The following is a 12,128-nucleotide window of genomic DNA, read 5'->3' on the forward strand; positions in this document are numbered from 1 at the left end:
GACCCCTCTCCCCGCAAAAACAGAGGCTTGTGCATATTTAATCCCCATAGGTTTGAATGGGGCGTGTGCTAGGCGTGCATGTCAGACATGCACACCATTGAAAATAGTGGAGGTCGCCCCCTCAGTATACATTCAAGGGCACGGATCTCAGATCCACGAGTGAGGAGGGGTGACTGTATACCCAACTGGTCTGGAAAACAAGAAGGAAAAAAATGACACTGGAAACAAGGCATGTCACTGGTGTATTATTACAGAATGACTTACTAGTTACTGGTTCCATATCCTTTTGTCTTGGTAAAACCTATTGATATTGCCACAACTAATGCTGGTAAACCTGTAAGAGAAAACCCAGTAATTACTTCCTCATGCAACAGGGGACATAGGCTTTTGATAGTTAATCTGTAAGGTGCCACACTAATCTTTGAACTTTTAAAAAGTTTTAAAAGGTTTTTTCTTTTTTGGGGGAGGGGCTAAAATTGAGAAATACAGCTATGCTCTGAGAATTTATCTAGTTATCATTATTTCTGGACGTCATGACACATACTGTTTCCTCTGCCTGGATAGCAAAAAACACAGCTTATCATATTAGCCCCATAAAGATCAATCTCATATGAAAATAACCTTTTCATCAGCATAACACAAATGCTTCCTTACCCTACCAGCAGACTATTGATGCCTGAGTAGACCTTCATTCACCCTGCTTCTACCCCACCGTGCATCATTTTGATGTTGCTAAGTGACCGGTGCACTTGACATTGTATAGAAATTGTATGAAGATGTGATGGATTTTGGTTAGAGCCTTTTTATTTTTTTGTTTTGTTTTTGAATTACCATGCCTCACAGAAAATCTGCTTAAGACTCTAAGTTACAGTGTGATAAAATATCATAATCAATGGACATTCATCACCAGCCATATCTTGAGGCAGATCAATAGAATTAAATTATATTCCTGTTTGTCATTCTATAGAAAACACCCCATACTAATATTCAGTTTAGAAACTGTGCAATCTACTACTGTCAACATTATTGAAACAAGCATTCTTTCCCAAAGGTTATCCATGCATGAAACATTAAGCCGAGCAACAACAAAGAAATCTTAGCTGAGTCATAGGAGCTCACCCCATCCAAGGCATAAAAAGCGTTTCCTTATGAGTCGTGTCCTAATTTTTCCAGTAACAGCCATGTATGACTGCCAAGCCTCCGTCAAAACCCAACAAAATGATGCTAAGAAGAAGAAATGTAAAAATGCAGTGGTCGTGGTACAGATGCCCTGCAGAAAACAGAGAGCGGTTGTACTGAATGTTCAGTATTAGTCAATTTATCAAAGAATGTTACATTTCAATAGTTTGTCTTTTACAATAAAAGAAATACTGCAGTTACCTCGAAAAAGCTTAAATATTATGCTGACTGCACAACGTTATGCATGTTTACCCAGAAGGAAGTCCTCCTCCCTCCAGCTCTTTTTTAAAAAACTTTTAAGATTGCAACTAAATATAATATGTAATGGCTCCATCCTGTCGAATCATAGGATTTGTAGTTTAGTGAAGTACTTAGAATTTTTTGACTGAGAGCTTTATTATTGCAGTTCAAGGGATGGCCTCTCTTTTCATTCTCTTTCATTATCATTCTCTTTTAAATAAAAGTACCACTCCAAACTACAAGTAGCTTGTAGGGTGGAGCCATGATATTCACATTGGTATGAAGCTAATGTCTTTGTGCAGATATGCCCAGCAAATAAGTGTGTGGGAGCATGCACGGCTGCATCTGCACTGCAAAATAATCTGGTTTGACAGCAGTTTAGCTGCCATGGCTCCATGCTATGGAATTCTGGGAACTACAGTTTGTTGTGGCACAAGAGCTCTCTGACAGAGAAGGCAAACAAAACTGCAGTTCCCAGAATGCCATAGCATGGAGCCAAGGCAGTTAAAGTAGTGTCAAATGAGATTATTTCTGCATTTCAGATGCAGCCTACCTCTCCAAACACTCTCCTTACTACATTTGTGGAATCAGTGGCCACATTCGTACTAAAGCAAGTAACGTTGAAAAAGCAGTGTCCTGCTAACCCAAGTCCATGTATGACTGCTAACCATCCTATTTTCATTCATACAGACAAGAGTTTGAACTCCAGTGTGTAGAAATCAGTATGTTTTAATATGCCTTCCATACATGTGGAAGGAGTGACTACTCCTCTGTCTGTCTGACATGATCTCTTTCAGCGTGCAAGGAGATTTTGATATGATGTGGGGTTCATGCGTATTTTCAAGGTAGGAAAGTTTCATTGTAACTGTGTTTGTGCTCTGCAGAATGCTTATTTCAGCTGTTTCAGCATGAGTCCAGCCAAAAGGGACACCGTGACATATCCTTCTCTTTCCCTCCCTCTGCTTTGATACAACAATACTTTGTCTCTTTTTAGCAGGAAACACATTTTGCTTGGTTGCCCTAAAAACATCAGGCTAACTCTGGCTCTTGCACCTCTCAAGTGTTTATCCTGAGTGGAAAATATAACAGCTTAATGTGCAAGTTTTCTTTTTGGTCTTCATTTTGGCTATTGATCCTTACAAAAACATACTGGGCACAATAGCTGCAGCATATTTCAGTTTCAGAACAGAATGCAAGCAAACAAACAATCCTAATTGTATGTTTTCTCCTCTTACTTTGGAAACATTGCAAGTATAAATTTGAACTCCAGGGGGAATACTAAACTTCTTGTGTTATAGAGATTGCAATGCAAATTATGATGCATTTCAACCCACAGGAAACTCTTTATATATTCAACTGCTTTATCTGTCTGTCAGTATACTGAAGTTCTGGTTTAAGCAACATAAAATCCTCTGGAGTTATTTGGTTTATTGTTCCTATATATGTCAACTGTCTAGCACCTGAGAAATCCTTTGAACCTATTGACAGAAAGCTCTCTGCTGACACTGTATGGCTTAATTAAACTTGACTTATATGGCTCATGTAAGTGAGCTTGACTTTTCTGTGGAAGTAAATTATGATCCATCATTTCCCTACTTTCCATTCAGTATGGAGCCCTAGATACAGTTGGATTCATAATATATGGGTTGACATAATAGCACTCTAGCATCAAAATAACACTGTAATTTTCAGGATTCGCTGCATAGATCATATTTTCCCAGCAGCAAACATCTGTCTGCAATGAGAGAATGTACATTTTAAATTATTGAATTATTATCAGATCCGCTCACATTTTTTCCTCACAACTCTGTTGGATTTGGGTATTGTGTTAATGTCAGAGTTGGGCAATTTATGGGTCTTCAGCTGTTGTTAGAGTGTAGCCTCTAGCACCGCTAGCTAGCATAGTCAATGATGAAGGACCATGGGAGTTACAGTTCAAAAAACATCTAGAACACCACATCTGCCCATCCCTTCAGCCAATCTTTGGCATTCATGCTCCTCATCCTCTTCCAACTCTGCTGTGAGGAGAAGATGAGATGTTTTCACTTCTGGTTTCAGTTAACTACAGCTTGTCATATCATGTGAACTGGACAAACAATTTGAACTCCAGTTTGATCCAAATAAGCCAGCTTCAGACCATGAATGTGTCTTGTTTAAACAAACTGGCTTATTTAAACAAAGTACAGGGTTCTGACACCTCTTAAACCATGTACTTAAGTGAAATGAGAATTAAAATGTCTCAGACTCCTCTTTGCAGCTGTGCTGGAAGAGAAGAAAACAATACAGGCATGTCACCAAGGCTTGCCTCTCATCTTCCTTAAGTGAGCTGATGTATGAACTGAGTGTGGTGCAAGTGTTTATGTATGCAGAGGCAAGAGCAGGTTTGGTGATTCATTGATATACATTTCTTATGAAAAGAAAACTAGTTCAATTCCCAAACAGTTCATATTCTATTATTCCAAATCAGCCTCCAATCCAATTGCATTGAACCATGCTATTTGACGTCCTATCCCTCAATACATAAAGTGATGTAGCTTCATGTACCACTTGTATAAGATTGTGACATATCACAAAAGAAAGGAGGAAAAATATTCTTAACCATAAGGAAAACACCAGAACAATATAAATGTCAAGGTAAAATGACTAAAACAGTTCAGTATCAAGACACACAGAAAAATGTTCAAATAAAATAGTAATTTCTGTATTTTTTAAATATAAAAAAGTATTATTCCTAGGCTCTCTATTCAAGAACTACAATTTCAAAGTAACAATTTTCCTGAAAAACTCACAGTCATGCAAGTCACAATGAAGCAACATGGTGGTTTTTAAGTAAAAACTGGATTGAAAATCTATGTAGGAAGACTCAGTGCCACTAAAATTCTCAAATAATAGGCTCTAGATTAGTTTTTTGTAGCTAAGATCCTAGCAGTCCACTGAATATGCAATTTCTGCTTGTTTTTTTCTCCCCATCAGCTGCAGCCCCCTGTACTCATTTGGAGGCACACCCAATCCTCAGAAGTAGTTTCTTATGGTGAGTAAGGGGGAAAGTATGCAAAGGACAAGAAAGGTCCCCTGAAAAAAGCAGAACATTGTTTTTTCTCCCAGTATAAGTCACTGGTTTCAGGCTATGATGTCAATCTGAGTAGACTGACTTGGACTCAAGTTGGACTCAAGACACTTCAGTGACTCAACTTGGACTTGACTTACCAATAAATGAAAGACAGATTCAACTCAATTTGTGACCTGTATATTTTTAGCAACTGACTTGTGGCATCATTCCCTTCAAACATCAGGCAAGACGGTCCCCAGAGCGTAGGGTGTTTTTCTTGGAAGAGAACAGCAAATATGTAAGGCAATGGGTTTGAGGTGGAAGGATCCTTCTAAAGCTTTTGAAAAACTTTAGAAGGCTCCTCCAATGTGCAGCAGGGACACGCTCTGAACAGACTTCAACTCCCACCTCAATTGCCTTTTCTTCTGCTAAAGTTGGCTCCCATACTTGAGACTTGACTTGAAAATATCTTACAAGGACATGTGACTTAAGACTTGAAGGCACAGATTTAAGACTTGACTTAAGACTTGGAGTAAAAGACTTGAATACATTACTGGTTTCAGGTGTGGCAGGCACATGTTTTAAGAGTCAAAATGCCAAAGCAAACTGACTATCAAAGTCTAAGATTTTTATGGATTTTTAAAATAGCAATTTCTACAAATGATTCCGTTTTAACCCCCCTTTCATTGGGAACAATTTTTTATTGTCGGTGGTGATTTATAATTTAGGGTCAACAGGTATATCTAGAAATACTGGCAGTGAAAGGCATGCGAAAAGGTCCTATACGCCTAACCTGCTAAATTGGATTATTTGCAGTTATAGGAATAAACAAGGAAAAGTAACTGGAAAGCAAGTGCTGTCTGTACAGATCTTCTGAAACAGCGATAGTAGGCTGGTGTGAAATCACATTTCCCTGTATTACAATTAATACTTATATTTAACAGTTCCAGCATATCGAATCATCGTTTTCTTTTTTTCTTGTTGCCTGACTGGTTGAAATATTGCAATACAAAACCTGCCAGCATGAAGAAATGGTTTTGAAAGTCAATCAAGGAAACAAAAATCTTGTCCATGTTATGTATATTTGAACTATTAAGATTATGAGTAACAAAAAGAAACCAGCCTTCAGAAACCAGAAAAAGAAACCAGCTTACCAGGGGGCAGATATTTCTGATAACATAAAAGACATGTGATGAGTTTTTTTTTTTAAAAAAGTAAATGTTCATGACTAAATGTGCTTTTTCAGATTTTATCTTTGAGAAGTACATTTGAAATACACTCCTATGTTTGGTTTTGTTATCAGTAACAAAAACATTCTTCTGAATAAGTATTTAAAGATAATTAGTATGCACCATGACTGCAAGTGCTACAATTTCAAATCAAAGCTAAGGCCAAATGTTGGTTATTAAATAAGAATTAGACACACACATCCATCATACACACTCTTTTTAAAAGTCATTTCATTTGGTGGGTACTATAGCTTGAGGAATGCTTGTTGTAATTCCATGAGTTCCATGAAAAAACAAACCAACAAGGCAAGACTTGTATTACAGACTAGTCTAAAGACAGGAAATGGCAGAACCCCACTAGTGGTCACATACAGCTCCCAACTGAGACCACTCAAATGTATCATCAATGAACTATAACCCATTTTGGGTAATAATGCTGCCCTCTCAAGGGTTCTTGATCTCAAACAGTTACTTGCCTACAGAAGGACAACACAACAAATGTGGGCACAGGTATAAAGCTGTGCAGAAACCAAGATGCTAACTCTGCCCATACATTCAGGAAATGTCATCACAGGATCTAATGACATCACCCACAATATTAGAGGGACTTTCACTTGCTCACTTTAAACAGAGGCTGGATGGCCATCTGTCAGGGATGCTTTGATTGTGAGTTCCTGCATGGTAGGGGGGGGTTGGACTGGATGGCCCTTGCAGGTTTTTCCAACTCTATGATTCTATCCTATAATGCCATCCCATGTCAACAATGTCCTTCAACATTCTACATTCATCAAAGAGGCCAGTCTCTGTGCCAGAGGATAAATGGACATGAATCAGAGATTAGGCATGGAAATATTAAAAAAAACAGTTGCAAAACACTTCAATCTTCCTACATATTCCATCTCAGACCTCAGAACCTCAGTTCTTGAACAAAACAAAACAAAACAAAAACTGCAAAGGGAAACTGGAAAGAGAAACAGTGTATTGAAATATACTCCAATCCATAAATAGCGGGTTGAACTGAGGCAATGGTTTCCTGGTAGACAACACAGATTATAACAGTAGTTAACACCACAGTCTCATGAAGCCTCTCTTGGCTAGTTTATCACATTACCTTTCTGGTTCCCAGCCAGTACCACACTATATTCCAGTAACTCCCCAATGCAATACATATATTGCACTGAACTGAACTATGCTGATGACTATCCCCAGACTAGCATCAGACAATGGCTGAGACCCTGTATCAAGCAACTGGAGGGTAACACTCCACCCACACAGTTCTCTGTGCTTCTCCCATCACTCCTGCATTTGCCAACATCCCAGAGATGCCCTATTGCTGCTCCTTACCAGTAGGGAGGAGAGGGTAGGGTGGGCAATTCAGATGATGAAAAAGCTGGTTACTTCGATCTGCAGTGACCATGATCTTGTCTTCACACAATGAGGTGAGTTTGGGAAAACTGTTCTTCCTTTCAAACCCACCTCAGTCCAAAAAATCTTAGTATGTGTGGCCACACTGCCACTGCTGCCACTAGGGTTGGTGTTACCTGGTGTGTGTGGGGTGGGTGGGAGGGTGGCTGAAATGCCTTGCCCCTCAGCTCGGCCAGACTGTCCCTCCAGCTTTCAGAGTCCTGCATGATGGCTGCTGTGCGGGATTCTGAAGGCTTCTCTGCCCCCAGCCTTCCAAGTCCTGCTGGATTCAGAAGGCAGCCACACACCCCAAGGCCTTCTGAGTCTGGTGTGGTAGCCTGCTCCATGGGGGTAGCATCCCACTGGGTGGCAACCCCCCCTCTGTGGTGTCACCCAGTGTGGTCCACATCCCCGCACTCCCTGTGGCTGCTCTTTTTTTCCTCTGACCACCATGCATGCTAATGTATATATTTCTGAACTTCCTTCCCTATCTCACATTAACATTGCTATGAAGTGTAGTCCACCTGTATGCAAATATCCAGGTTTCCACTCAAATCTGGGATAAATTCCCCCTTTTTTCTGGATTAAGCCCCTTAGGTGATAATTCAGCCCCAATGTCATTTGGACAGCTCACTGTGAACATTAGGTGAGACTGTTATATTTGGCCCATACAGATGTGTCCTCAGCATTCATGGTTGGAAAGGAGCATCCAGAGGCCGCTCTGGCAGCGATCAGGTCAGGACTGAGGAAATTGCATGGCCTGCTCTCAAAGTGGGCCACCACCTGCGGTCCCAAACTGCACTGTACAGGAGCCAGATTAAAATGGCTCCTTTTTGTGGTGGCTTCTGGTTCGCTTTGGTGGCCTCTGAGTGGCTTCTGGCTGCTTTCGGGGTATGCATCATGTAAATGCCACACCTGCAAAGCAGCTTGAAGCCGCTTCTTTTGAGCTGTGTGTTTCGGGTCCATTTTTTTTCTTGCACCTTTTACCATTATGGCTGTTTTTGTACTTGTGATAGGGCTTTGAACTCCCATTACTCCATGTAGACACTTCTCAGGTAATTTTATCCCACTCATGGTGACTGTATCCAAAGATAAACAGGGTGTAGTGAAATGTTCTTCCACTAGTAACACTGTCCTGGATCTCCAATACAAAGTCCCAAATACCAGATGTATTACAACTTTGTTACCACTTTATTACAGATCTTTGTTTCATTACAGATGCTGACCACAACCATTGGCAAGTCAGTGGGTGCTGTGGACTGTAGCAATCTGTTTGGTGGCTTGAGAACAGAGATTGTCCACTAATCCCAAGGCAGTTGTTTCAAATTCCATTGAGGAGGATATTTGTTTTAAGGTAGAAGAGCTGTAGCTTAGCAGTACAGGTACAGCACATGCTCAGAAAGATTTTCTCCCTGACATTTTCAGTTCCGAATGGGAAGAACCCATCTGAAACCCGGGAGAGCAGCTGTCTAACAGTGTAGACCATAATGGTTAGGGGGACCAATAGTCTGAGTTGGCATGATGCAGATTGCTCTGGTTCAGTTCTGGCCTCCCCTCATTGAACCATTAACTAGGGAACAATGCGCTTATCCAAGAATCCAGACACTGGCCTTCTGAAGTGAGTACTTTATTTGAGAAAAGTCTGGCGTAGTTGAATCATTCATTGTTCTATATCACCTGGTTTGACTACTTTTGGATTCAGAATACTAGATTACTATGTTGAGCATAGTTCTGGCACAGCATGACATTTTCCTCTACTGTCCCAAGTGGGATGAGGGAATGAGTGCAGTGTCTTTGGCTTAAGACAACCTGACAGCAAGTATATATATATATATATATATATATATTAGCATTCCTATCCTGCAGACACCACAAGGGGCACAGTATTGGCTTCAGTTTCCACAGCCATTGCCATTTGCATGACTTCTGTTCTCAGTGAATCTCTATTGCTGAAAAAGTTAATTGAGCTTTCAATGTTTAACTTGTATGAATATCTGAGTAACCTGATTCTTCCCTCTTTAATAAACAATTTGCTTTCGAAGACAGGCACCTGTGTCAGCTAGAAAATTATTCTGTTCTTTCATGCCTCTGGGAGAGCCATTCAGAGTGAAAGAGGGGGGGAAAGGAGAGAGAAAGATTGCTGCTTTACAGCTCAACTATATAAATTAAAAATAGTAGAAATCCAAAATAACTGATTCCAAAAGCTTTTAGAGAAAATATTTTAAATACTATCTGGAAGATTCATTTATTTTCATTAGTGTGTTAAGAAATTAAATGCAAACACCGAATATCTTCACACCTCTCCCCATGACACTCAAGACCTAGGATACCTTAACTTTTTAACTCGTCTCTGATTTTGAGAATAGAAGTGAAAACAACAAAGAGTGACACTTTATTTCTTGTACAGCAGATGAACATAGCAAGAAGCCTGGAATTTCTGCAATGTAAGTTCTACACGCTCCTGCAGTATTAAATAGAGAGATAACAGGTAAGACCAGGCTATAACCTTTCTTATACATTTGTTCTTTCAGGCCACAGCCCCAATTGGCAACTTGATTCTCACAAGCTCCCTCAAGACCCAAAGCTCATAGAAAGGTGATACAGTAGACCCTTGTTATACGCTGGGGTTTGGTTCCAAGATCCCCAGTGTATAACAAAATCCGTGGATGCTCAAGTCCCATTAAATACAATAACATAGCAAAATGGTGTCCCTTATAAAAAATGGAAAATCAAGGTTTGATATTTGAAATTTATATATTTTTGAACATTTTCAAACCGTGTATGCTTGAATCCATGTATAAAAAAATCTGTGTATAAGAAGGGTATTACAAATTGTATGACATGCCCATTCTGATCTCTTTAAAAACCTGACGTTGATTGATATATTATTTATATATATATATATATATATATATATATATATATATATATCTCCTATTAAAATATTTTGATATTCTACAATGCAAGACACTGAGCACTGCACTGCCTTTTCTGTCAATGTATACTAAGCACAAATCTTTCAGAACTGCAGCACTGCCTATAATCCTCCCCTTCTCTTTCCACCACATAGTATCTTCTGCCTCAAACTGGCATTGTATGATGGAAGCTACCTTGGGTGGCTGGAAATTAGCCAATGTACCAGTTTTACTTTCATTAGCCACACCAGTCACTTGGGAGGCACATGGGCATGTCCTTCTGCTGTGTGAACTTCTGGTTATTGTTCTAAATCCATGCGGAATTGCTGTAAGAGAGACAAGGACAGACTGTAATGCAGTAGAATAGGGCATACTTTTACATGCAAAAAGTCCCACATTCAATTCCTGTCAATTCCAGTTAAAAGCAGCAGATGGCAGGTGATGGAATGGGGTCTGAGACCCTGGGGAAACCCTGTCAGATGGAAAAATTAATCCTGGGTAGATAAATAATCAATTCCAGGTAGACCTATAGACCTTGTAAAAGGCATCCTCCTCTATTCCATTTAGCATATCCTCATTCCTGAATACAATACTAAGGCCCCATACAGACAGGTCAAAATAAAGCTGCTTCGGGTCACTTTGGAGGTATGCTGTTTAAATGACGCATGCATCCTTAGAGTCTGGGAGCCACGCCAAAGCCATGCTCCAGTCCTTAGTGGCTTTGGCGTGGCTTCCGGACTCTTAGGGCGCATGCATCATTTAAACAGCATACCTCCAAAGTGACCTGAAGCAGCTTTATTTTGACCTGTCTGTATGGGGCCTAACTTCCAAACTATACTTACTAGAAGCAGCATGGTTGGGAAGTGCCTTTTCATGGGCTTATGCAAAGTAAGCCAAAAATGGGAGAGCAATGGGGGCATTTACTGTGATTATTCCACCTATGTTAAAGATTCCTTATTGTTATCTAGGGTTGGCTTATATCATGTGCAAAGAAGATGTGAACAAGATGTCTTTATTACACCCTGGCTCCACAATTGAATAACAAAACTTTAAGTGGGATCTGGCACTAGTTTTGGAAGTTTGAAGGAACTTCAAGGAATGTCTGTACCTATCCAAAGGCCCCAATTCAGTTCTGACTCTGTGCTTCATCTAAATCCAAAGCACATTCCATGTAGGGATCAGGCATGTCATTATGGGGTGTGGGGGATGTAGGCCACATCAGATGACAACCTAAGAGGTGGGGTATACAGCACTGCTCCCCAAGCATCTGCCTTTTGGGTAGAAATGGGCTGTGATGTTTACCTGCACCCCTTTCAAATGCTGGAGCTCAGCAGAAGAGATCGTGTAAGCGGGGTGAGGCTCAGTGAGAAGACAGAGACACCTCAAATTAAATTTTAAATCTTAATTTTTAAAATTTGTTAAAAATTATTCTTTCAAAATTTTCTTTAGAAACATCACATCTTACCAAATTTTCACTTTAACCAGATGAAACTACAGTTGGCCCTTGGTATCCATAAGGAATCCATTCCAGACCCCCGCAGATACCAAAATCTGCAGATGCTAAAGTCCCAATGACCCCAATGGTGGCATGGCCACATGGCCAGGTTGCCACTAGGGAAAATGGGAATGCAGTCCTCCTTCCCCCGCTCCCTTGTGTCCACATGCGCACAAAATGCATATGGACCTTCATGAGGATGTTTAAAGAACTATATTAGCAAACTGACATAGAAATAGGATGGAACCAAGGTGTGCTTGAAAAAAAGTGTGGACATTACACAACAGATTTTAAATTAACTATCCTATCATGATTTTGAATTCACAATATTCAAAATAAAATATCATCCTGGGGTGTTGTATTATTTTAAAGTGTATGGTTTTTAAGAGCTTTTATATTTTTAAATGTTATTCTATTTTTAAACAAATTATCTGTTGTAATATTGTAATAGTTTAATCCCATTTTAATTGTCACTTTTGTAAGTTTTTAATTGTATGTGCTTTTAGACTGTAAGCCACTCTGAATCCCAATTTAGGGTAAAAGCAGGGTACAAATAATAATAATAATAATAATAATGATGATGATGATGATGTACACATATTCTGTATCTCTCAAAG

At 39.7% G+C, this 12,128-nt stretch overlaps 1 protein-coding gene across 4 annotated transcripts in view; it reads right to left on the reverse strand.

Annotated features, from left to right (window-relative positions):
* LOC149311395 (adhesion G protein-coupled receptor B3) overlaps positions 1 to 12,128 on the reverse strand; it is a 640,955-nt gene that overhangs the window by 73,759 nt on the left and 555,068 nt on the right. For all 4 annotated transcript variants that reach the window (XM_089530992.1, XM_089530991.1, XM_089530988.1 and 1 more), the window contains 2 exons: positions 1,120 to 1,270; positions 265 to 334 (listed from right to left, as the gene is read on the reverse strand). In XM_089530992.1, coding sequence (XP_089387118.1) covers positions 265 to 334; positions 1,120 to 1,270 — 221 coding nt within the window. The remainder of the gene's footprint in view (positions 1 to 264; positions 335 to 1,119; positions 1,271 to 12,128) is intronic.

This window comes from Sceloporus occidentalis, unplaced genomic scaffold (genome assembly GCF_023333645.1).
Source record: "Sceloporus occidentalis isolate IW3139 unplaced genomic scaffold, rSceOcc1.0.p SCAF_6, whole genome shotgun sequence".
Classification (NCBI taxonomy): domain Eukaryota; kingdom Metazoa; phylum Chordata; class Lepidosauria; order Squamata; family Phrynosomatidae; genus Sceloporus; species Sceloporus occidentalis.